The sequence below is a fragment of the Dromiciops gliroides genome, chromosome 2 (genome assembly GCF_019393635.1).
Source record: "Dromiciops gliroides isolate mDroGli1 chromosome 2, mDroGli1.pri, whole genome shotgun sequence".
Taxonomy (NCBI): Eukaryota; Metazoa; Chordata; class Mammalia; order Microbiotheria; family Microbiotheriidae; genus Dromiciops; species Dromiciops gliroides.
Genome location: NC_057862.1, coordinates 272,390,517 through 272,418,166, shown reverse-complemented (window position 1 = coordinate 272,418,166; position 27,650 = coordinate 272,390,517). Strand labels below are relative to the sequence as shown.

The window sequence follows — 27,650 nt, the reverse complement described above, 5'->3', positions numbered from 1 at the left end:
TCCCTTGAAATGTCTAACAGAATAATAAAAGGGTTCTGGAAACTAATATTAGCCTTATTGAAATTTGGAGATAGAAACTTGAATGTGTTCACTCTTTATATAAAACAAAAATGTGATATCCTAGAAACTCTAAACTTTGTAAAATAAACATTTGTTTTCACTTCAAAACAAAAAACCCACAAATATTGTCAAGAAATCACAAATGTTGTTTAACTCTGCTCACGTATCTAATATTTGGAAACAGATTCAATTATATAACCAAGAGTAAGATTAACCACTTATTTAAAAAGGTATTTTGGGTTCCACCAGGAAGAATACATTTTATAGTATTATATAATTGTAGCTTATTTTCATTACTTATTAACAGGTAAAGACAATTGTCTTTGACTTCCTAGGTTATTTTAACTCTTTTAAATTCTATAAATGTCGCAAGTTACCCAGTCTCCCCTGTATGATTATGGTCTCATCCTTGGATTACCTCCTCTAAATCAGTGGTGTCAAACTCAAATAGAAACAGGGTCACTCAGCTGTATATAAGGATCCCTGTGGGTTGCATATTGACTTAGAAAACCACACATTAACATTATGTTCTATTGCATTTTTATTTATTTTATAAAATATTTTCCAATTATATTTTAATCAGGTTTGCTGCCCACAATGTTTGCACCTTTGCTCTAAATTATAGCTAGGTGAAATTTAAAAAAATGCATTGTTTAATTTGGGGAAGAAGTAGTATGTAGAAAGAAAGGCACTTTTCCAAAGTATGGAATTTCTTCTATACTTTCAAACTTAATGAGCACTAATTAACTAGAGAAAATCAAATCTAAAAATATTAGAAAGTTGTGACGTATCAATATCACAATGTATGATAAGCTGATGATTCTTGTAGAACAGAAATTGGCCTGATTACTCAGGATATCTATTAACTTTCATTTAAATTAATTTGTTATATTATCCTATATACTTATTTTAATGAACTCATTTATCAATTAAATTTATGATATGCCTAAAATGAAGAAAAATGCTTAGCACAAAAATAGTGTCAGCAAAACTTGATATTTAAAGACCTTTCCCTATCATTTAAAATTTTTTTAGGATTAAAATTAATTTCAAAAAGATTAAAAAGTAATATCTAGCTTTCTTAAAAACAAATTGTCTTCTAATCTCTGAATTTAAAGTCATCTTCTATTTTAATATTAATGCTTTATGTGTAGTTGGTAATAAATAAATATTTGTTATCTGAATCAGTGAATGAAGCAATAAGAAAAAGGATTTCATGACTATCTCAAGCTATACATAACGGAATTGTGCATGAGGCAGCCAGGTGGCTAAGTGTATAGAGAGCTCGACCTAGAGTCAGGAAGACCTGAATTCAAATGTGGTCTCATATCCTGGTGTCTGAGGGCCAAGCTGTGTGACCCTGGACAAATCACTTAACTGCTGTCTTCCTCAGTTTCATCAAATGTAAACTGGGGATAATAACAGTGTTACCTCTAGGGGTTCTTGTGAGGATTATATGAGATAGTGTTTGTGAAGTGCTTAACAGGCAACCTGGCATGTAGTAGGTGCCATATAAATGCAAATTTCACTCCCCTTTCCTCTTCTCTACTAGCCCAAGTACATTAGCTATTCTCTTGAATCAGTAAAAACATCTTCAGTATTGACTTATTAACAGGTAATAGTTATTTTTGTTGATCAAGTTACCTAAAACTGCCTATTTAGAGCTTGGGAGTGGGGTCAAAGGATGATGGAACCAAGGAGTAGTGACGTGAAACACCATCCACCAATCCAGATGGGCACCTCTTGGTCTATTTATAAGTTCAGCAATAACGAAATCACATGTCGCTAAGAGATATAAAGAAACAGACCTTGAGTCATAGGCATCAGAGAATTTTCTTGGTATTTCTTGACAGTGCTTTGTAACTTTTTTTTTCTGTATTCTGCCACTCAATCCATTTTTTATATCCTTTTTTATACTTCCCAACTTATATACACATAGAACTGCAAATCATTGGGAATATTGGCTAACTTTGCTTTCTGTTTCAATATAAATCACTTTGATTACCTGTGATGGCAAATTCCAGCAGCTTGAAACAGACTGGCATCATCTTTATTTATCTGCATTGCTTCCCTAAAATCCTGAAAAGATTTTACATGTTTTCATTATTTTTGCAACATTACCTTGATTATCTGCATGTACCATGCACATGTACTTTCTCATAGAATTATAATTTTAAAATTCCTGATTCAACTGCTAAAATATTTAATATATTTTAATTAAAATAAATAAAATAAATAAATAAATAATAAAAATAAAATAAATTTAAATATTTTAGCAGACTTGAGTATCTTATTTATTGCAACCCATCTATGTCTTCTCATCTCGTCCATGTTCTACCAAAGATCTAGAGAACATGCTAGTGACTTTTTTCTCAATATTTTGACTTTTTGTAGTCAAAGCCCTTATGCTGCCCATCTATTGAACCAGTGCATCTCCTTTTCTGATCATACATTTCCTCAATGTTGTCCTTTATACCACTTTTCAGCATAGATCATCATTGGAAATGTGTTACAGTCTATTAGAGCCTATTACAGTCTATTATAATCTCTCCATTGGCTGCAGATAAACTTAGAGCAGAGGTCCTTAGCTTTTTTTGTGTTGTAGACCCCTTTAGCATTCTGGTAAAGCTAATGACTCCTCAGAAGAATGTTTTTTTCAAATTAGCAATGAAGTAAATGGTAGATTTTAGTTAGAGGTTGGTTAGTGAAAATAAAGATGTACTTTACTCCCATCCAACTTTGTGGACCCCATGAAATCTACCTATGGACCCTTGTACTAAAGAATATAGCGTTCCAAGTTTCACAACCATATAGTTTTGCCAGAGGGACTACAGTATTGAAAAGAGGGGTCTTTTGATGGGAAGACAGTTTGGGATCACTAAAAACACTGAAAATTTTCCTAAATACAATGAAGCCTACTCTTTTCCTGTTATCCAATTCTGGAATTAACTATCCACATGTGAGCCTGTTCCAGTTAAACACATAGATGTACTAATTCACTGGAATGTCCATTCAGCTGTATATTATAGTTAAGACCTTAGGCATTTTTCATCTATTTTATTTTTCATGCATGGATTTTTAGGTCTATCTATATAGTCATGGTCCTCTCATTGAGGAGGTCCTGTAATTTTCTGGAGGTTGTCAGAATAATATACAAACAGGAACATCTGGATGGTCTTGCTATCTCTAGTGAATCCTACTCCAAATTTTTATCTTGTGTAATACATCTTTCATGGTAATGTGAAAACCTTTTGTGATCAGACATTTCCTTTTTTATACAACAGTATAAAATATAAAATATAAAAAATAAATAGTAATCTATGTGGTTGTATTTATTACTCTAATCAAATGTGTTTTTGTATTCTATAGACAATATAGAGAGATCTTGTGTTTTTTGCACCTACCACAAAGACGAAACCTTCCATAGAATATTTTAATATAATCAATGACTTTTTAGTTATCAATAACTTTTGCTATTTCATTAATTACAATTTCATTATATTCCTACTCTACTCCTATTAGAGAGCCATCACTCATCATAAAGAATAAGAAAAGTGGGGAAACATGTTTCATAAAACTAATAAGCATGATTAAAAAGTCTGACACTATTTGCAGTGTTCCACTCCTATATTACTCCAACTATGCAAAGAAGAAATGCTTTTCATATTTCTTTGGGGCCAAGCTTGATCATTTGAAATCTAGAAATGATATATAGTTTGAAGTCTGAAAATGCTATTCCACATTCATTCCTACCTTTTTCATTATTTCCCTTTGTGAGAACTAAAATTCTAGCTATGCTATCTAAAATCTAATGAGTGGTCGCCAATAAATTATAAGCTTTAGCGAGAGTTAGACTTTTAAGTATTTATTAAGGAGAATAAGAATTTGGTAAAGAGAGAAGGAAAGGCCTAGATTCATCTATCTATTAAAGGGAGAGAGCATTCCTAGCTGCCTTCTCCACCAGAGTCCTCAGGAAAGAGCATGAGTCAGAGTGCCGGGCTCCCCCTTCTTCCTCCCACAAGCAAACATCACTTCCTGATGCCAAAGAAAAGATACATGGTCTTGCCCTCAGAGGAGACCTTCACCTCATGGTGGAGCTTTTCTACAGTAAGTCTCCAGCAGGTGGTGTCATTCCAATCATTACACCTTGATATTCTAAATCTTTCGTTTCTTCAGATAAACTTTTGTTAGTTTTTTTCTGTTCCTTTTCCTGAGATAGTTTTTGCTTTATTTTTTTAAATAAATCTCTTCCCTTCCTTTAAATTCTGCTATTTAATTTTCTTATTTGTATTCTATATCTTATTTATTCCTTCTTTAAACTTTTTGTGTTCTTCATGAAGTTAAACTTTCTCAAGTATCAGGTTTCAGCTCTCTCTTTAATCAATTTCTATGTTAATTCCTTCACAAGTCTTCTTCCCTATTGTCCCTCCTTGTAGTATTAATTCATTAATTCTGCAAAGAAAAGAATACAGCTCCAAATGCTTTTATAATACTAAAACACAAAAATAACATGGAAGCTGTGAAAGCATAGCTTGAGAACAACATATATAATCTTTAAAATCTATTTATAATGTATAATATTTACATATACATATACATAATCAATGAGCCATGGTGGAAATTACTGTGTTCCAAATCATCTGGGTCAATTCCATCACCTAATGCTCCTATTATTGTTCTTTTTCCCATTGGTTTTGTCTTCTGATTTCTGGGTCCATATTCCTCCCTCCATTTTCTGGGTCACAACTTTCCCTATAAGTTCACATTTTCTTTCTTCTGTGGTAAAAAAATAGAGGTGAACGCATACTACTGAAACGGTTTTTGAAGGACTGCCAGTTTTTGAAGGACCGCCCTTTCGGGGAGGAGACCGTGACAAACAGCCATGTGCCTGCTGCTGCCTGGGAGAGCGTGGTCAAGCATGCAAGACTTCCGGGACTCGAGCTTAAAAAGCTGAGTAGAGAACGGAAGTTCTCTCTCTTGGCTCGCACACATTGGCGTGATCACATGGGTGATCGGTTCTGGTCCTCGGTGGCAGCACGCGCTTGACTCTGGTTCTCAGCCTGAGAGGTAGCTTTGGGATTCGGTGAGTTTTATAAAAGAATATAGACTAAGCTTAGATCTAATACTATTCATTTATATTTCTACTTTCCTATTTCCCTAATCAGTATTACCTGTTTGTTGGCTAATTAATTCGCAAACAACAAAAGCTAAGTAATCCCTCTCCAATTAAAACTTAGAGGCTTCTTTCTCTTACTGGTCTGGGATATATATATATATATATATATATGGGAGGACAAAGATGGAAGTCACATAAGATGGGCAGACAAAGTTGGGTTGAGGTGTCTATCATTGAAAGAACACTCACATATATAAAAGGGAAACGTTAAAGGGGAGTTTAATGCTCTTATATCCAATTTTGAATGTCACACTTCTAAGACAGGCTATAATACATGGAGGCACAACATTATCTCAGAGATAGTGGTTTTTCTTCTTAGATTAAACCCATTAATGTCCCTGTCTCCTAATGCAGATAAACATCTCTTCTTCCGTGAGACCTAACCAATTTCATGTCCAAAATTTCAACCCCTTTCTTCTGTCATCTCTGCCCTTCTCTTGTAGTACTTCCTTTTATTAAGAGACTATAAATAGAGTTGTCTTCTCTTCACTTGTTCATCCATGGATTTGATAAAGTTACCTCACCTCTCCTTCCCTTCTGCTTTCTATTTCCCCTCTTCACATTTATGTACCTTTAACCCAGCAAATTTTATTCCACAAAACACATTAATTAACTTGTACAGGATGTGGAGTTAGTCCATAGTGCTTCATAGCTGCTCTTTTGTTTTCATTTCTCCTATTTCTTTATGTTCTGTTTACATCTTTATTTACCCTTTTATCTCTTGTTATTGTATTTTTTTCTCACGCTGTAGGTCAGTTGCTTTGTTTTTAAAAAATCCTCTAAAGATGAATGTAATTATCTAATTTCTTATTCTTTCTTTGGTAATTATGCTTTTTTTAAACCTTTCCTGTATTTCTGTTGTTTGGTCTTTTTGCAGGTATAATATTTTGCTTTTTCTTGCTTTTTTCATTCAGAAATTCTTCAAATTCCTTTTACCTGAATATTCTTTTTTTTCATTGATTATTAGACTCTGGTTTTCAGGTCATGTCGTTTGGGTTGCATCTTAACCTCTTTTGCTTTTCAGAATACTCTATCCCATTCCTTTCTTTGATTTCTAGTGGGTCTATAATATTCAAATTACCCTTTCTTTATATTTGAAAGTCCTTCTCCTACCTGTTTGTAGAATTTATTGTTTGTAAGTGGAGTTGCTTGATTTGACCACTATGTATCTTGAAATTTGAAGCTCATTTCCCCCCTCCCCCCCCCCCCCCGCCCCTGCCTCCAACTTTTTCAACTCCTAGAACTGATCTGTGGATTCTTTCATGGTCCCTTTGTTTTCTGTATTCATATCAATTTTCTTGTATTACTTCCTGCATTGTGCTGTTTAGTTATTTTTTCAATTTGTCATTCTCTTCTGGGAGTCCTATGATTCATAAATTGTTAGCATCCTGTCTTCTAGATCAGTAGCTTTGGCTTATATTAAAGATCATATATTCTTTTAAACATTAACTTGTTTCTTTTCTATCAAAATTTCCTTCAGAATTTTTGTATTACAGATATGCTATTGGATACTTGGTATAGTTTAGATGCTACCTTAGTAAAATGTTAGTTTTGACATATATGTTTCAGATATATTAAAGAAAGCATTTTTCTTTACTTAAAATCATGCTTCAGCCCACTACAAATGAAGAACTATGCAGGAAAAGTGGTATAAAGAATGTTGCATAAGAATCTTATGAAGAAAAAATGAAGATGAACTGATGAAGCAACCAATGGATAGCTGGCATGCTCCACTGATATCTATCAGATGTTGAGTATTCAAAGTAGGGTCTCAACATGTAGAGTTGATCTCTGGTGAATTTATGGGAGGACAAAGATGGAAGTCACATAAGATGGGCAGACAAAGATGGGTTGAGGTGTCTATCATTGAAAGAACACTCACATTGATGAAATTAATCCACTGATGTATTTGAATATTGACTACCTAGAGTATATTGTTATAGATAAAACAATAATGATTTTAGTGTCCTTGTCATTAGGTTTGCAATCTTGAAGAAGTAATGTATTTGAGTATCATCAGCTTATCTTAAAATATACTTCATTTGGAAATAGCTATATAGATAACAAAAGTGCAAAATTGAGACCTTGAAGATGGTCTAATAGTCACTTTAACTTGTACCTTAACACTTCTCCCCAATATATCTTAATTACTTCTAAAAGAAAAGATATCTTCAAACTATGTAAGAGGTACAAACCAACCAATTTTGAAAATTCATTGGACAGTTTTCTTAAATGCATATAAAATATTTTAATTTTTATTATAGTCATGTGTGGTCATTAAATATCCAACACATTATATTACAGTCTTAATATAATTGAATCCACACATCTTTAATATTGCTGTTTTATTACAAGAGAAAATTGTGCATTGGTCTTTAGTAGTAGATATACAATATCAAATAGACAAATATCATAAGATCTATTTACCTCTAATGCATTGGCAACCATTTTTAGTTCTGTGTAGATCAAGCCACGGTTAATTAAAGTTTTTGCCTTTATGTCATCTGTCACGTCGAGAAGAAGAACAATTCCATAATCCCTTAAAGCCTATAAAATTTAAACAATCACTTTAAATCCTGATTTAATTTTTTATGCTATTAGTTGTATTGTCTAAACATATATCTAAAGTATTAGTTTCATTCATTGTGTTTAGAATGTATTGTTCAAAGTAATCATTTGTTTATTTCAACTGAAGTCTGGGTAGTTTATTTTCAAGTATTGCTACTTGGGGCCACTAGGTGGCACAGTGGATAAAGCACTGGTGCTGGATTCAGGAGGACCTAAATTCAAATCTGGCCTCAGACACTTGACACTAGCTGTGTGACCCTGGGAAGTCACTTAACTGTCATTGCCCTGCAAAAACCCCCCAAAACCCCCAAACCAAAAAAACTATTGCTACTTGTTCATAAGGGATAAGATAATTGAATTACAAGTATATGTGAATTACACACTTCATATTCTTTATTTTGTTTTTGTTTTTGTTTTTTGTTTTTTGACAGGGCAATGGGGGTTAAGTGACTTGCCCAGGGTCACACAGCTAGTAATTGTCAAGTGTCTGAGGCCGGATTTGAACTCAGGTACTCCTGAATCCAGGGCCGGTGCTTATCCACTGCGCTACCTAGCCGCCCCTACACTTCATATTCTTTAAAGGCCCCTAGTTATGCTGACTCTTTAGATAATCTTTCATGAGTCAATAAATAGCTATTGTATATGCAGGGACTAAATGACTATTTGAAGGGGTAATGGGAAAAATAGCCTGGTATTCAATGCCCTTAACTGGTCCTAATTTTATTTCCCAGTATTTCTCTCCATGAATCCTCTCCTTTAGCCAAAGTGTTCACTTAATCTCCCTGTCACTCATTTTGCCACTGCTCCCCTTACCCAATGCACACAAGCAACTGAAATGTCTTACCCTAAGCTTTTTACTGTTTGTCTGAATCAATGTATCCCTCAAAGGCCCACCTCAGATCCCAACTCTTCTGTGAAGTCTTGTCAGACCATCAACCATCCCAGCCTATAATGATCACTTAAATTAACTTTTTATCATTTGACTTGCATGACATTTATCATATATGACCTTGTGTCAGTCACTTTTTTGTGTATTTACCCAACTAGATTGTAAGCTCTCTGAGGGCAGCAATCATGTTGAACATTATAGCTGTTCCTTACAACACTGAGAAAACAGGTTTTTAGCCTCAGCCAACCTCAAATCTGATTCATTCTCTTGGGAAGAGTAATAGTCTATTCTCTCTCTCTCTCTCTCTCTCTCTCTCTTGCTCTTTTTTTTTTCTGGGGCAAAGAGGGTTAAGTGATTTGCACAGGGTCACACAGTTCGTAAGTGTCAAGTGTCTGAGGCCCGATTTGAACTCAGGTCCTCCTGAATCCAGGGCCGCTGCTTTATCCACTGTGCTACCTAGCTGCCCCCCCCCCAATAGTCTATTCTCTTAAAACAGCTTCTATATTAGGAACAGCTACACCAGAGAGCTGGGTTTGAATCAGAAGACCTGGGTGTCAAACATGGCTCTTCCATCTACTAATTGTGTGACAGGCATTTGGGGTTGCATCACCATTTTGTGCTTTAGTTTGCTCATCTATAAAATGAGGTAGGTCAGACCAGATGATGCCTAAAGGCTTTTCCAACTCGAAATCTTATTGTCTTCTGTATGAGTCTTATTTATTTAAGTAAATGAGTTAGGTAATTAGTGTTAGAAAATAGTGTAAATAATGACAGCTGTTCTAAAAGGAATGGTATTACTTAATCAAAACCTTTCAGGAAAGGACTTTAAAGACAGAATCTTAATTAAAAAATGTTAATACTTGTTTCCTGCATACAGACATTAGCCGAAGTTCATTTAGACAGAGTGAATAAAAAATTGAATCAGTAGCAATGTGTAAAATTGGCAAAGAGGTTTGCAAATTTAGTTTGGTGTTAGGAAAAACTTCCTAATTTAGAGCTGTTTAAATGTGCAGTGGCCTATCTTAAGAGGTTCTTAAGATATTTAAGTAGTGCTAGGATAGCCACTTGTCAGGTATGTTAGAGATTTATTTGGTCTACAGTTTGACCTAGATAGTTGGCTACTGAAGACTTCTAACCCTTAAGTTCTGTGATTCTGAGTCAAATCTAGGACCTAGCAGCAGTCTCCATTTTCTTTACTTATATTTCACACTACTATAGCATAGGTCTTCATTTAAGGTGAAGCCATGTCTTCCCCATGGAATTCTGCAAAGAAGAGAATACAGCTCCACATGCTTTTATAATACTAAAGAACAAAAATAACATGGAAGCTGTGATAGCATAGCTTGAGAACAACATATATGATCTTTAATATCTATTTACAATGTATAATCTTTATATATTACATATATATATGTATATATATATATATGTAAAATTTATAATCTTTACAAGCTATTTACAATGAGCATCCAGAGAAAATCATTGCAGGTATAGCTAGGATGCTATATGAAAATACTTACTGGGGCCTACAAAAATTGGAAGAGCTAATAAAAATCAAGTAGAAGATATTGAAAAATCAAGTTATAGGGCTAGAAACACAAACTTTCATAGAACTTTTCATAAGAACATTAGGGTTGGAAAGGATGTTTCAGATCATGTAGCAGTTTTCAAATATTTTTGTGTCAGGACCATTGTATACTTTTGGAAATTATTGAGGCTGCTTCCACTTTCCAAGTTTTTGTTTGTGTGAGTTATGTTATCAATAATTTACCAAATTAGAAATTAAACCTTTAAATATTATTACTAAAATAATTTTAATCTTGAAGACCCCGAGAAAGGGTCTCAGGGAACCCCAAAGTTCCCTGTAACACATTTGGAGAACCATCAGTCTAATCCTTATATTATAGATGAGGAAGCTAAAACCCTGGGATGTTTTGTGACTTGCTGAAGCAGTTAGTGGTAGAACTGGACCTCAGTTTCCCCTTAGTGTGGTTTTCATATACTTCTTTATTTGTGGGAAAAGTCCACATACATTTTGGGCAGGGAAAGTGGTTTTGTTATCCTAATTATATCAAACAGATATGGGATGAGAATAGAGAGGCAGCACTTCACAAGAAAATGTCAACTAATTTTTGTCCAGGCTGTATTAATCCTGAGGATAGGGATAAGGGTAGGAGCAAAGGAACAACCCAAACCTCGACTATAAATATAGTAGGTTGAACTAGGTGATCTTTAAAGTTCTTTTTAGTTCTAAAAGTATAGCATTTGAAGCAAATCTCATTTTAAATATTTTTCACTTAAGGTCATTTGCTCATACAAATAGGGCAATTATCTTAAATATCATATCATTACTAATAATCATCATCATCACATTTATGTTGCACTTGAAGGTTCTGAACATTTTTTTTTTCTTTTTGGGAGAATACTTTTTTTTGGGGCAGAGCAATGAGGATTAACTGACTTGCCCAGGATCACACAGCTAGTAAGTGTCAAGTGTCTGAGGCTGGATTTGAACTCAGGTCCTCCCGAATCCAGGGCCAGTGCTTTATTCACTGTGCCACCTAGCTGCCCTTTAAAAACATTTTAGATACAGTTTTTGATGCTAACAACTATCCTGTGAGGTAGGTTGCTATTATTATCCCTGTTTTACCTATGAGGACTGAGCTTTGGAGACTTGCCCATGGGCACACAGTTTCAGAAATGGGATTCAAACCCAAATATTCTTGAATAAAAGTTTAGGTCTCTATGAAGCTCTCTTCTCAGTGCTGTTGTCTGCAATTTCTAGCCAGCCAAGAGAAGTACAACTGTCTTAAAAATGACAACAACAACAACAACCTATTGGGCACTTACAAACATCAAAAATTCTAATCAGTCTTTAGATGCTGAAGGACTTCCAGTCCTTCATTAAGTCAACAATATTTATTAACAAGGGGAAGCTACTATGAATCCACAATTAAAATTAGAGTAATGTTTTTTAGCACTAGAACACTGCTTTCCAAAAAAATCTTTCAATTAACAACTCATTTATAAATGTCTAAAATTTTCCATGCAAAGCTTCATTTTTCCCCATTTTTTTCATAGCTTCATTTTTTTTTTTTAATGAGGCAATTGGGGTTAAGTGACTTGCCCAGGGTCACACAGCCAGTAAGTGTGTGTTAAGTGTCTGAGGCCGGACCCGAACTCAGTTACTCCTGACTCCAGGGCCGGTGCTCTATCCACTGCGCCACCTAGCTGCCCCTCATAGCTTCATTTTACAAGAGAGGGGGGCTACGTATACAAGAATTGATGAAAGAGATTAAGAAGGTTATCCTTTTAAACAAATAGTTTAATGTAGAAAATGGAAAGGAAAGGTTATAGAAAAAGAAAATAAGGGAGATGGTACGAGAGAGAGGCAGAGTTGTGGAGAAGGGAGGTAAGGGCAACAATAGCTTTTTTATGGAGGGACCCCAGAAACTGAAGACTATTTACGTCTCTGATAAATAATTCTGATACTGAAAGGTCTATTCTGAAAGGGGAGACATAAAAGTTTAGGAAGGAACCAAATCTGGGAGGACACAAGCCAAAGAACTGAAAAATTCCCAGGGGGCAGCTAGGTGGTGCCATAATGCATAAAGTGCTGGCCCTGGAATAGGGAAGAGTCATCTTCCTGAGTTCAAATCGGGTTTTAGACTAGCTGTGTGACCCTGGGCAAGTCACTTAATCCCAATTGCATCAAAAATTAAAAAGTCACTCATTTCATTGGGTGCCCTGGTCCTTGTCATCACCAGGGAGCCTTTAACATGAAGAAATAGGTGAAAAATAGGGATCGTAATTTTAGAGATGGAAGGGTCCTTAGAGATTTATTCCAGTAACCTTCACTTTATAAATGAAGAAAATAATAATAATAATAATAAATATTTAGATAGTTTTCAAAATTTCCAAAGTGCTTTATATATAACATTTCCCTTTAATCTCACAACAACCCTATGAGACAGATACTATAGATGTTATTGGTCCCATTTTATAGATGAGGTATCAGAAGCACAGAGAATCTCTGGTTACATTAATAATAATAATAAGAATAAATAAGAATAGCAGCTATCATTTATATAGCACTATAATGTTTACAAGGTGCTTTACAAACATTATCTCATTTGACCCTCACAACTACTCTGAGAGGTAGGTACTATATTATTCTCATTTTACAGATGAGGAAACTGAGGGAAAGCAGGAGCTAGAAAGTGTGTAGGGCAGAATTTGAACCTAGGTCTTCCTGACTTCATGTCTACTGCTCCACCTAGCTGATTTTTAAATATCAAATGCAGGATTTGAACCAAAGTCTTTCTGACTCTAAGTCCAGAGTTCTATACAACACTGCCTCACTAAACCAAGGTCCAGAGAGGGCAGGTGATGGGTCCAAAGTTGCACTGCTAGAACTGGGTCTCAAACTCAGGTATTCTGATTTTAAAATCCAAAGTTCTTTCTATTCCATTATATTGGATTGCAGGGAGTTCAATCTCCACAAAATAGGAGTAAGAATTAACAATTTGGAGAAATGAGTTTTAATATCATTTAGGTGTTTGTACAGTACTGGGCTATCCCATCACATTATTTGAGAAAGGCACATGGAATATAAATAGGTTCCAAGCATCCCAGCTCAGGTCCTCTGACTTCAGAATGCCTGCCCTCTCTCAGACTATGGTGCTTACTTACTTTTCCCAGTCTCTGTTTTAAGAATATCTCTATAGGGGCAGCTAGATGGGGCAGTGGATAGAGCACCAGCCCTGGATTCAGAAGGATCTGAGTTCAAATCTGGCCTCAGACACTTAACAATTACTAGCTGTCTGACCCTGGGCAAGTCACTTAACCCCAATTGCCTCTCACACACACACAAAAGAATATCTCTATAGAACTCTTCTGAACCTGTGGTTTTATTAAATTCTTGAAGTAATGGCAGAGTCAATTTGTTTGTTTAACTAGTCAAATCTCATAGAGTCAATAAAAACTCCTAATGAAACTGGAATTGACTGCATACTGAATTTTAATTTATGTATGCTTTTAAATGAGGGCTCATGGCTTTGACTTTCCTTTTATCCTCTTACAGGAGTAGTGTTTAATGTAAAAGCAAGCTTGAGCTATATAAAGGGTTCATTGATATTCTATTTAGTTTAAACAGATGTTTATTGTCTTACCATATGGTATTCCTTTATTTTGCTGTAGCATATTGCTCTGTTATAAAATGCTAGAAAACAGGCTTTGTTCATGGAGATAGATATATTTAAGTCTGTAATTGCAAGCTTGTAAGTCTGCAAAGAAGAAACAATCATGTAAATACTAAAAACTAGTTATTAAGTCTTGTACCTCTGACAGATTTGGGACAGCAACAATAAGATTTAACATTCACATAGCAGCTTCATAACAACCTTTGGAGGTAGGTACCATTATCACCCCCATTTAAAGATAAGTAAACTGAGGCAGGCAGAGGTTAAATAATTTGCCCAAGGTCACACATCAAGTAAGTGTTTAAAGCCAGATTTGAATTCTGGTCTTTCTCCATTCACTGTGCCATTTAGCTGTCTGTTATATATTTCAGTTTTACCACATATAAAATAAAGACTATCACAATATTTATTATAAAACTGTTGAAAGGAATTCCCAGTAGAAATTATTGTAACTTTTTATTCTATTGTAAATATCTATGAGGTAGTAGATAGAGAGCCAGTTTCAGAGAAAGAAAGACAGTTCAAGTTTGCCTCTAACAAAAAATGACTGTTTGACCTTAGGCAAGTTATGAAACCTCTTAATGCCCCCCAAGCAACTGTCTTACTGGAGAGCAGTTATCATTTTCATTGGAAAGGAAATTTCCTCACTGGGAATTCCTATTGGCAATGAATTCACAAATCCAACAGTAAAACAAAAAATAAAAAACCTAAAACCCTACTCCAAGATTTCATTGCTGTAGGCAACCATTACACCTGTGTGGATTACACAACTCAACATCTCAGGAGAAAATATTCTTAAGTTGATATGGGTATAAAAGCAGCCATCGTCTACTGGCCAATTTTCCAACCCCAGGGCCTGTATAGGAACCTTTATAACTTAGAAATGCTGGAGTTTGAGTTCTGATGAAATAGTCTTTGTTTGTTTTGCGGGGCAATGAGAGTTAAGTGACTTGCCCAAGGTCACACAGCTAGTAAGTGTCAAGTGTCTGAGGCTGGATTTGAACTCAGGACCTCCTGATTCCAGAGCCTGTGCTTTATCCACTGCGCCACCTAGTTGCCCCCTGATGAAATAGTCTTTTTTTTTTAAGTGAGGCAATTGGGGTTAAGTGACTTGTCCAGGGTCACACAGCTAGTAAGTGTTAAGTGTCTGAGGCCGGATTTGAACTCAGGCACTCCTGACTCCAGGGCCGGTGCTCTATCCACTATGAAACAGTCTTAAAGAATCTAGGGCCAACTTCACACCACAAAAGTAATGTAAAAAAGTAATAATAATAAGTTATTATAATAGCTGACAATTTGTATTATGCTTTAAGGTTTACAAAGTGCTTGACATATTATCTCATTTGATGCTCACACCAGTATTGTGGGATAGGTAGTACAGGCATCATTAACTCTTTTTTAAGATAAAGAAATAGGTTCAGAGAGTTAAATGACCTGCCCAAGATCATGCCACTGCATTAGTGATGGTTGTGGGACATCTCCTGAATGCAAGTTCAACATTCTTCCCAGTATATTGAGGCACTGCAGTTGGGCATTAATGAAGGATTAAATGATATAAATTAAAATAAAGTTTCAAGTAAAATGAACTTTTAAGTGAATTCCTATAATAATGGGAAATTAAAAGAATAAATTCTACCTTTCATTGAATAAAAGGGGGTTTGAGGAGCTTTTAGCAATATAGCTGAAATTAACCTCTGTCTGAATTTAGCTCCCTTCATAGCCTCAAAAATCCAATAAATGTACCTTCATCCCCAAACTAAAGAACAAAAAACAATAAGAAAAGAAATTGACACAAGCAAGCCTCCACCTAGAATACCAGTAGAGTTCCTAAAGAATTGGGCAGAGAAAAATTTCCAATACGTTTTCAGACATGGCAATATGTTGTCTTGGATTGCTTGGATTATTAAGAGTTAAGAGTGGACAGTTAAGAGTTGATGTAATCAACTCCATGTTAGTGTAATTTACCATTTTTTAAAAATGTGTGGCCTCAGAACATATTGCAGGACCACCTTACAATAGCTATTTTCCTGCTTTCTTGTCTTTCTGCTTTTAATTGCTGTAAAGGACTTTTCTGACCTTCTTTATCCCATGTCAGAAATAATATATACCCTTCTAATGTCATGTAAATAGCTGTACTTTAACAAGCACACATTCCTCCTTTATCTCCTTTAATTAATGCTATACATCCTCTTTAACAAGCATACCTTTCTTTCTTTTTATTTTTAATGTAACCTGCTGCTTTGGAACAAGTAACCATATTTGTGTCATGTAAGAAATTTCTCCCTCCCTTTCTCCATCCCTCCCTCGCCCCCCTCTTCCTCCCTCTCTCCCTATCACATACAAAGACACATACAAACACACACAAACACACAGAGATAGCTAAATTGTATGTAATGTACATAAGTGCATTTCACTCTGAGTGAATAAAAGCTACAGTAATCCTGTCTCTGTCTTGTTGTTGGTTCATTGGCAGAGGCTAGTCAACTCAAAAAAGAATTCGTGTGATATAATACTTATTTGTTACAAGGAAAAGTTTTTGTAGAGGGGGTGGGGGATCAGAATTGTGGGAAGAGTGGACAGGTAGCAATAATTACTTTTAAAAATCCTAAAAAATAGAGCATCAAAGAAATTTTAAAAACAAATTGTTACTTTTATCTTTGATTCAATATATACTTTAAAAAGATAAATAACATAAATTAAGCTTTACATACATCCTTTTTATATATTGCATATTTGTTCATTATATATTGAAATGTTTGTGTTTGTTGATGTTTCTTAAATAAACAATAAAAACAAATTTTAAGAGGGTACAACAAGAGAAATTTACTAAAAATAAGAAATTGGAGGAGAGGAGAGGAATGAAGATTCTAAATTATTTGCTTCATTGGGTGGAAAAAGAGAAGGGGTAAAAGAGGGGAAAATTAGTTAACTTAATAAAAAGAGACAATAATTTAAATGTGGCACCCACTCTGGGCTAATCCACCCAGTTTACACTTGAACTTACAGGTTAGGTACCCAGAGAGAGGGCTGATACTCCCAGGTTCTAGGTACTCCTAAAATTTACATCCCTCTACTGGTGTGTTTCCCATTAACAGTCACTCATTAGACTAAATTAGTTCAAAGCAAAGGCATTTATTAAGATATCACAATACAGTTAGGTGGTGCAGTGGATAAAGCACCGGCCCTGGATTCAAGAGGACCTGAGTTCAAATCCAGCCTCAGACACTTGACACGTACTAGCTGTGTGATCCTGGGCAAGTCACTTAACCCTCATTCCACCCCCTCAAAAAAAGATATCACCGTAAAAATTGTTGCTACAAAACACCACCTCCCTTTCCATAAACCTGTAGTGCATTCTCCCAAAATATACACAAAATTTTTGGAAAGAATGGGCCACAAATTTAGAATATAACGATACTAAAGTACACATGTATGGAACACATATGATCAAGGCAACTCACTGCTCCCGTTACTGTCCCCAACCCTGTCAGTACATTTTCCTTAAGTAGGTTAATTAGCTGGTTTTCCAGGGTCTGTTTCTCACAGGACATAGAAACTTTCACAAGTCCAAAGCTGCTTTTTCTCCTCTCCTCCTCCTCCTCCTCCTCCTTTTGCTTTGGCAATGAGGTTTAAGTGACTTGCCTAGGGTCACACAGCTAGTAAATGTGAAGTGTCTGAAGTCGAATTTGAACTCAGGTCCTCCTCAGTCCAGGGCTGGTGCTTTATCCAATGAGCCACCTAGCTGCCCCAGTCCATAGCTTTTTTGTTGCCATGTTGCTTGTTCATGCTGTTTAAAGCTGCTTTCACCACTGAGTTAATACCTCTCTTTTCTCGTGTGTGTCTCTCCAAACAGCCACCTTCAGACCTTCATTGTCTCGTCTAGACTATTTTGATAGAACTCTTAACTGGTCTCCTTCCATCTATTTTTTTTTTTTTTTAGTGAGGCAATTGGGATTAAGTGACTTGCCCAAGGTCACACAGCTAGTAAGTGTTAAGTGCCTGAGGCCAGATTTGAAATCAGGTACTCCTGATTCCAGGGCTGGTGCTCTATCCACTGCCCCATCTAGCTGCCCCAAGGTCTCCTTCCATCTAATCTTTCCCCTTTCCAAACCATTGCCATATGTCATTGTCATCATCAAGAAATTCTAATGGCTTTCTAGTTCCTTGAAGTTAAAATAGAAACTTCTATTTTTGGCATTTAAAGTCCTTCACAATTTTTTTTAACTCCATGGAATTTTATTTTTTCCAAATTACATGCAAAAACAAACTTTGACATCAAATTTTTTAAATTTTGTGTTCTAACCTCTCCTCCTCCCTCCCTCCCTACCCCACCCCCCAAAGAACTAAAGCAATGCAATACAAGCTACACATGAGCAGTCATGCAAAACAACCCCACACCAGCCAGGCTGAGAAAGGAAACTGACAAAAACAAAACTTCAAATTAAGGAACTATCAAAAAAAATTATGATTCAATCTGTTTTCAGATACCATCTGTTCTTTCTCTGTAGATGGATTGCAATTTTCATAAGTCTTTCAGAGTTATCTTGGATCTTTTTATTGCTGAAAATAACCAAGTAATTCACAGCAGATCACATTATTGCTGTTATTTTGTATACAGTACATTTCACTCTGCATCAGTTCATGTACGTTTTTCTGTGTTTTCCTGATTGTATCCTGCTCATCACTTTTTTTGTTTCTGATAAAGTAACTAACAAAAATAATTATGTTTCAATCTGAATTCAAATACCATCAGTTTCTTTCTCCATAGATAGATAGACTGCATCTTTCACAAGACCATCAGTGTTGTCTTGGATCATTGTACTGCTGAAAACAACTGAGTCATTCACAGCAGAACATCCCACAATATTACTATTATTTTGTATACAGCACATTCCACTCTGCATCAGCTCATGCAGGTTTCTCCAGGTCTTTCTGATAGTATCCTGCTCATCATTTTTCTCATAATAAACATTCACATTGTACTTTAAAGAGAAATTTCCCTACAATGAGCCCATAAGGTTGATCACTGCAACAACAGCAACAGATGACCTTTATATAGCACCTTAAACTTGACAAAGAATTTTCTTCACAACAGCCTAGCAAAATAAGCACCATACATTTTGTCATCATCATCCATTAATCCTCATCATTTTCCTCAGTCAATCCTCATCATTGTCAATCAATCCTACTTTCAATCATCCTCATCAATCGATCCTCCTCTTTCTCAAATCACCAATCCATCATCATAATCATCACCAGCCATCATCGTCCTACATTGATCCTGCCTCCTCTTGAAAAATTTTTTCACAATTGCTATTGTTAAGTGTTTCCTTCCATCCTATTTACTTCACATGATATTTACTCTATTTTCTATATTCTTTTACCCCTCCCTCCTCAAAAGTGTTTTGCTTCTGACTGCCTCCTCCCCTCTTTCATTCCTCCCTCCTTATCCCCTTCCCTTCCTACTTTCCTGCAGGGTTAGATAGATTACTCCATCCAATTAAAGTGTGTATGTTATTCCCTCCTTGAGCCAACTCTGATGAGATTAGGGTCTTTGAGCTAATTCTGTTGAGTGTAAGGTTCCTTCACTTCCCCACTCCTCCCCCATCTCTCCCCTCATTCCATAAACCCCTTTCCTGCTTCTTTCATGTGGGATTTCACCCCATTACTCTTCCTTTTCCCCTCCCCCAGTGCATACCTCTCCCACCTCAATTTTACCCTAAAGATGTCATCATGGGGAAGCTAGGTGGCACAATGGACAAAACACCTGCCCTGGACCCAGGAGGACCTGAGCCCAAATCTATCCTCATTCACAAGACACTCATTAATCCTGACTGCCCCCCACCCCCCCCCCGCAAAATGCTTTACAGATATCATCCCTTCATATTCCCTCTGTCTAAATTTATTCCTGTCATTTGCCCTAATACTCAGAAAGCTCTTATGGTTTAGACATATCATCTTTCCATATACAAATGTAAACCATTTGGGCGGCTAGGTGGTACAGTAGATAGAGAACTGGCCCTGGAGTCAGGAGGACTTGAGTTCAAATACAGCCTCAGACATTTTACACTTACTAGCTGTGCGACCTTAGGCAAGTCCCTTAACCCTCATTGCCCTGCAAAAAAAAAAAAAAAAAAAGAAAGAAAAAAGAAAAAAAAATGGATGGGCAAATGTTGAGGATTGACTGTATATTGGTGCAGTTCATCCATGGGTATTGAATAGTTTCCCTCCAATTATTTAGGTCTTCTTTTATTAACATAAATTTTTTTTATAGTTTATTTCTATCAGGCCTCTGTGCATGTGTCTTGGTATAGTAATTCCCAAGTAGTTAATGTATTGTCTTACCTTAAAATGAAACCTCTCCCTATCTTTCTTCATTTATTCATTATAATTCTAGTTAATTACATTCAAAATTGAAGGACACATCCCTTCTTTCTGTTAACAACTGTTTTCCAAGGAATTTACTTTATATGGTGAGGAGGTTGTTTGGGTGTCTCTTTTTTTGGTCTAAATAAATGTATCAATAGTCTTTTTTTTTATTTGGAATTTTATTTTCCACAAATTACATGTAAAACCAAATTTTAACATTGATTTTTAAAACTTTGTGCTCCAAATTCTCTTCCTCCCCCCTCCCAATCCCCCTTAAGATCTCAAGCAATTCAATATAAATTATACATATGTAGTCATGCAAAAAATTTCCACATTATTCAGGTTGTAAAAGAAAAGAGACAAAAAAGTTAGAAAAAGGAACTAACAAAAAATTATGCTTCAATCTATATTCAGATACCATCAGTTCTTTCTCTGTAGATGGACTGCATTTTTCTTAAGTCCTTCAGAGTTGTCTTGGATCATTGTATTGCTGAAAATAACTAAGTCACTCACAGCAGATCATCTTACAATATTGCTGTTATTTTGTATACAATACATTTCATTTTGCGTTAGCTCACATAAGTCTTTCCAGGTTTTTCTGATAGCATCCTGCTCATCATTTTTTAAAAATAGTAAACTACATTCATACAGTACTTTAAAGAGAGTTTTCCTTACAATAAACCCATGAGGTTGATTATTGTAACAGTAATAGATAACATTTATATAGTACCTTATATCTGATAAATAATTTTCTTCACAATAGGCCAGCAAAATAAGCACCATAGGTTTTATCATCATCATCATCAACAACAACCTCAACATACTCCTCCTCATCATAATTATCTTACATTGCTCTTGCCTCTGCTTCAAATTTTTTTCACAATTACTATTTCTGTGATTCCTTCCATCTTATTCCCTCCCCATGATATTTACTCTATTTTCTATCTTCTTTCACCCTATCCCTCATCAAAAGTGTTTTGCTTCTGACTGCCCCCTCCCCCAATTTGCCCTCCCTTATTTCAACCCTCTCCCTCCATCCCCTTCCCATCCTACTTTCCTTCAAGGTAAGATAGATTACTATACCCAATTGAGCATGTATGTTATTCCCATTTTGAGCCAATTCTAATGAAAGTAAGGCTCACTTATTGCCCCTCTCCTCCCCCATCTTCCCCTTGACTGTATAAGCTTTTCCTTGCTTCTTTTATGTGAGATACTTTACCCCATTCCACCTCTCCCTTTCTCTTTCTCCCACTGCATTCCTCTCAACCCTTAATTTTATTTTTTAAAGATATCATCCCTTCATATTCAACTCATACCTGTGTTCTCTAAATATACTCCATTCAGCTGCCCTAATAATGAGAAAGCCCTTATCAGTTACAAGTATCATCTTCTCATGTAACAATATAAACAGTTTAACCTTTTAATATCCCTTATGCTTTCCTTTCCATGTTTACATTTTTATGTTTTTCTAGGGTCTTGTATTTGAAAGTCAAATTTTCTATTCAGCTCAGGTCTTTTCATCAAGAATTCCTGAAAGTCCTCTCTTTCATTGAATTCCTATTTTTCCCTGCTGAAAGATTATACTCACCTTTGCTGGGTAGGTGATTCTTGGTTGTAATCCCAGTTCCTTTACCCTCTGGAATATCATATTCCATGCCCTCTGATCTTTTAATATAGAAGCTGCTAGATCTTGTATTATCCTGACAGTGGCTCCACCATACATGAATTGTTTCTTTCTGGCTGCTTGAAATATTTTCTCCTTGGTCTGGGATCTCTGGAATTTGGCTATTTCCTTTTGGGATCTCTTTCAGGAGGTGATTGGTGGATTCTTTCAATTTTTATTTTACCTTCTGTTTCTAGAATATCAGGGAAATTTTCCCTGACAATTTCTTGGAACATGATGTGTAAGCCCTTTTTTGATCATGGCTTTCAGGTAGTCCAATAATTTTCAAATTATCTCTCCTGGATCTATTTTCCAAGCCAGCTGTTTTTCCAAGGAGATATTTCACATTGCCCTCTATTTTTTCATTCTTTTGGTTTTGTCTTATTGTGTCTTGATTTCTCATAAAGTTATTAGCTTCTATTTGCTCAATCCTAATTTATAAGCAATTATTTTCTGCTCTAGGAATTGTCCTATGGCATTATTTGGATCAAATTATCCTCTTTTTTTTTTTTTAAGCAGGGCAATGAAGGTTAAGTGACTTGCTTGGAGTCACACAGCTAGTAAGTGTCAAGTGTCTGAGGCTGGATTTGAACTCAGGTCCTCCTGAATCCAGGATAGGTGCTTTATCCACTGTACCACCTAGCTGCCCCAGCAATTATTTTCTTCAGAGAGCCTTTGTATCTCCATTTCCATTTGGTTTTTCAAGCTGTTGACTTTTTTTTGTGTGTCCCTCCTGCATCACTCTCATTTCTCTTTCCATTTTTTCCTCTACCTCTCTTACCTTATCTTCAAAGTCCTTTTTGAGTGCTTTCATGGCCTGACACCAATTTGTATTTTTCCTGGAAGCTTTAGTTGCAGGAGCTTTGACTTTGCTCTCTTCCTCTGGGGGTGTATTTTTATCTTCCTTGTTCACCAAAGACACTTTCTAGGGTCAGCATCTTTTTCTGTCTACTCATTTTGCCAGCCTACTTCTTGACTTTTAACTCCTTCTTAAAGTGGGGAACTGCTTCCAGGGCACACTGTCCTACACTTCAGGGGGTCCCAGGTGGTACAATTTAAAGAGAGGCACATTCACCACTCCCCTGTCCTGTGCTCTGGTCTGCAAGCAACCATAGGCTTGCTTGCCCTCAGACCTGGAAGAGAACCCTGTTCCACTGTGTCTGCAAGCTCTGTCATGCCTGAGGCCCTCCCCCCCCCCCCCCCCGGGCCACCACTCACGACTGCAACCTGGATCCTAGCTTGGGCAAAACAACAAAGTCCTGCCTCAGCACCAGCAGAGACCCCTGTAATTTCTCCCTGGCCAACCACTTGACCCCCTCACCATCCATGGGCTGAGTTCCACAAGCAGAAGTAGCCACAGCTGAGAAGCTCCTCAGGAGTGGCCTGTATGGGGCTGGATCTGTGTGGTACTGCCTGTGGGCTGTGATCCACTCTTACCCCTGCACAACAGATCCTTCCTGACCTTCTAAGCTGTATTTGGCTGTAAAATGATCTCATCTCATTCTTTTGTGGGTTCTACTGCTCCTGGAATTGTCTTATGGCATTATTTGAAAGAATTTGGAGGGGCTTGGGGGGAGAGCTCTAGGAAGTCACTGCCTTTCCTTTGCCATCTTGGCTCTGCTCAATAAACTTTTTTAAAAGGAAGCTTCATACCCAACAAATTGGCAAAGGTGACAATAAATGTGTCAACCTAAAATTGCAATCTGGGGCCACCGCACAGCACCAGGGTACAGGATGGCCCAAGAATGGCAGAAGGAGGCAGTGTTAAATACAGTTCAACCAGGAGGGAGTCTCATGGGAGGTACAGCCTCCAGAAACTCTTACAGAAGCTGTTTTACATAAGAATCTAAAGTCCTTAGAGAAGGCTAAGGGAGGTTAGGGCGGGGAAGGGTGACATCTGGTCAGAACAGCAGGCTCGGGCTCCAGGTGCAGCAATGGGAAAACCAATTTGGACCTCCTCCAATCATGGGGTCAGTTAGGTTCAAAAGTCAGGTAGCCTCTTCTGATGACTGCATTCAACATTCTTTTTTAAACTGGTTTTGATAGCCCCCAGGAAATTCATAGGTCTAGGATCAGGCAGCTTTATCCAACAAATGTTATTAGTCAACATTGGAAGAAATTTGGAAAGATGAATGCACCAATTCATTGTAAATGGAGCTGTGAATTGATTTAACCATTCTGGAAACTAATTTAAATTGTGAAGAAAGTGTCTAAAATGTCCATGCCCTTTTATTCCATTGTTAGGTACACACTGAAAGGAGGTCAATGATGAAAGGAAAGGCCCCATGCATAGATAGTTCTCACTTCACATAACTGTTCTATAATGCAAATTTTTCCCTGCATTTCACTTAGCAAAGACATACAACATGCAATAGATTTGAATAACAAAGGCATACAAAAAATACCTTGATGTAAGTCATAAAATATACTAAAATGAAGACATAATAAATACTGTACCATAATAATAAAAATAATTGTGAAATTAAAGGTAAAATTAATGCTAAAGTATGCATGGTTGTGTTGTTTTTGTTGCTTGTCCTTTGTTTTAAAAGAGGACCAATGACATCATAGGGTGATGCCTTGACTGTCCATGAAGTGGATTTAAGGGAGTCAGAGTTGCACAAAGTCATCAGTCTCCTTCTCTCTTCCAGAGTCATTGAAGTTCAGTGGCAAAACAAAGTCAGGATGACTGGTGATGACCCAAGATGAAGTAGATGACCTTGCTTGAGGTAGATGTCTCCGTAACTCACCAATGGGTTGGAGGCCTGTCAGTTACTCTCAACTTAGTTTAGTTCGTTTGCCAAGATGGTTTACTGGGGTGTGGCTGCTGCCCATACTATAGCTTCTTAGAGCCACAGGTGAGATTTGAGTGCCAGGTGGACACCAAAGGTAGATGAATAGTCTTGAAAAGGTCTAGGAAAGTCCTCACAGCAGAGGTGCTAGTCTTCCTTGAACACCCCTAAATCTTACAGGAGTGTATAGTAAAATTAACATAAGTGTGCAGTATGTGGTGAGTAAAATTATATGTGGTCGCCCTATAATTGTCCCAAGTTTGGGGAAAATTAGCTGGGGTTTATCATATATTTGTTACTTAGAAATTAGAGGCTACTGAACCAGTTTGGGGGCATTAAGCATTTATTAAAACATATTAAATATTAATAAAGAGATTGCACATGCCTCTGAAAGATAAGAAAGTCTACCTAGGAGAGAGAAGAGAGAGAACTGGGCCACATGGCTCCCTTTCCGTGTTTTCAGGCCAGGAGAGAGATCAGTGAGCGTAAGCTCTCTGAGGGAAGGATGAAAGGTGGCCCTTGCACACTGCTTAAAGCTAATTGTAATTGTCTAGCATCATTCAAATCTATTGGTTCACTGGATTTGAGGGTGGTTCAGCCCAGTCATGCTGATGTCAGAGTCCAGAGAACAGATCCTCTGGCAGGAACAAGGATTTCAGGTTACTTCCTGACTCTGGGCTTGCCTTAAGAAAGGTCAGACCAGGCTCTCTCAGCGGGGGCCTCTGGGAGTCCCAAAACCCTTATTATTAATAATTTTCTCACAAGTATGTGGTCCTTTCCCCACCTACTGCACCTAGCCTTTCTCACTGGTGGTTGACTATGCAACTTTTAAAAAAAATTTACTTTTTTAAGTTTTATTTACGCAGTAGGATTATTAACCATTTCATTTGCTCATTAGGTACATAATATATGTCTACCAGGTGCAGGCTCCTTCCAGTGTGCCTCACTGCAGAAGGCCCTCCCATGTAAAATCATTCTCTGTAAGCAGTGTTAGATTTAGCTGTATAACAAACTGCACAATCTCACTCAGAATACTTTGGGACAATCACCCAGGCTGCTACTTGTTAAACATCCTCATATAACCTCTGGTTAATTAAATACCTTTTTCTTTCCACTTTCCTCTATTTATACCCTTTTTCCTGCTCTCAACACCTGGTAGTAAGAATAGACTAGAATGTTATTCTGCAACTTTTTAAAAGAAGCTATCAGAGATATTTGGACAGTGGCTCTCTTTCTCCCCTCATATATCTGAGAATAGTAAGCAATATTATTCTAAACTAGTCCGAACTTTTAAAAATACTGAAATGGATCCATCTTTTCAACACAAGAAAAAAATTCAGTCAAATGATGAAATACTTCGGTCAAGTGTTTCATCATGAACCTTTTTGGTTCAACCTCAGGTTCCGAAGCTTCCCTTTCTTCTTCTGAAACCTTTGGAGTGTTATGCAAAACTTAATAATTTAGATACAAATGAAAGCATTAATGAATATATATGAACAAATTGGATTTGATGGAGTTGTCATTATCCAAAGGAATTCTACAAAACCTTGGATTGAGATCAAAATTTCCCAGACAATATACAAGTGAGTGTCAAGCAAACTCCTGAGTTATTTGGGTATTGCATATCATCTGCCTCTTCAACTGTTTGGGAACTTATAGCTAGCAGATAAGTCCCTATATACAGTGACTTCTTTCCCCAGGATAATAGGTAGGTTTTATGACTAACAAACACCATCTGCAGGAGCCATTATGTTTTCCTCTCCAATACTTGTAAAAACATCTGGGTATCCTTATCTGTGACAACCCCTTTAGAATCATGTACTCTTGTCATATTGTTTGCTTTCAAGTTTAAACTATCAAATTGATTTGCATTTCATATACTCTTGCTATATTGTTTGCTTTTAAGTTGAATTGTCAAACTGATTTGTATCATGCTAACGGAACTGCTAACATCCTGTTTTAATGATCCAGGAAAACTGATCAGATCGATTTACCAATAGATACCTAACACTTGGATAACTAAGGTCTGTAATCAGTGAGTAGAGAAAGTTTAAATACTTTCACTAACAAAGGGGTTTTGAGTTTCTTCTTTGGAAGGAATCTACACATGTACATACCCACTTGCTCTTGGGACAATAAACTGGTACTGTATTTTCCTAACTGCTCTCTTATCTGTTCCAGGAATTTCTCACTCTGTTTTCCACAGAAGACAGTTATGAATATATGTGTGTGTGTGTGTGTGTGTGTGTGTATTTTCACAACAGCTAGCAGCTCAATTAGATCTACATTCTACAGTTCTTCTTCATGAGATTCAATCAACTCTTCCACATCTTTCTTATCCACTTTTAGCTCTAATCCTTGTATTAATTTTATAATCTTGTTACTTACTTCTTTGACTGTTTCATGTTTGTCAAATCCATGAAACTGGGAACAAACCATGGACATGCTTTTTTTCCAAACTCTATTCATACAAGTTCCTGTTACATATTCTCATGCCTTAGCAATATTCCAGATTTAATGGTAAATATTATAGGAGTTCCAGAAACCTCTCAATGTCAAGTTCCTGTCTGCATTCAAAATTGTGATTGCCTAGGCAAATGCAATGTCTAAAGAACATGCCTTGAAATTCACAATCACTCCCTGATCCATAGGTTGTAATAACAAGGTAGTTTTAGGGGAAAGGTAGACCACTTTTACATTTTCATTAAAATCAGCCAGATGGGGAGGGTGACCTGGAGTAGTATCCAAAATAAACAGAATATTGAAAAGAATGATATTATTATTACAAAAGTTCTCCATTTCAGGAATGAAGCAGTACATAAATCACTTTTCAAAAATAATAAGGGTTATCCATGTCATAGGCTTAGCAAAATATGAAAATATCCAGAAACTAGGCATGGGAATGAACACTCTGACCTTGGTAAGTTGAGGT

The 27,650-nt window shown here is 36.5% G+C and overlaps 1 protein-coding gene across 1 annotated transcript in view; it reads right to left on the bottom strand.

Annotated features, from left to right (window-relative positions):
* TTC6 (tetratricopeptide repeat domain 6) overlaps positions 1–27,650 on the bottom strand; it is a 245,880-nt gene that overhangs the window by 19,155 nt on the left and 199,075 nt on the right. The window contains 3 exon segments of the mRNA XM_043980656.1: positions 2,066–2,139; positions 7,664–7,783; positions 13,865–13,978. Of these exon segments, the coding sequence (XP_043836591.1) occupies positions 2,066–2,139; positions 7,664–7,783; positions 13,865–13,978 (308 nt within the window).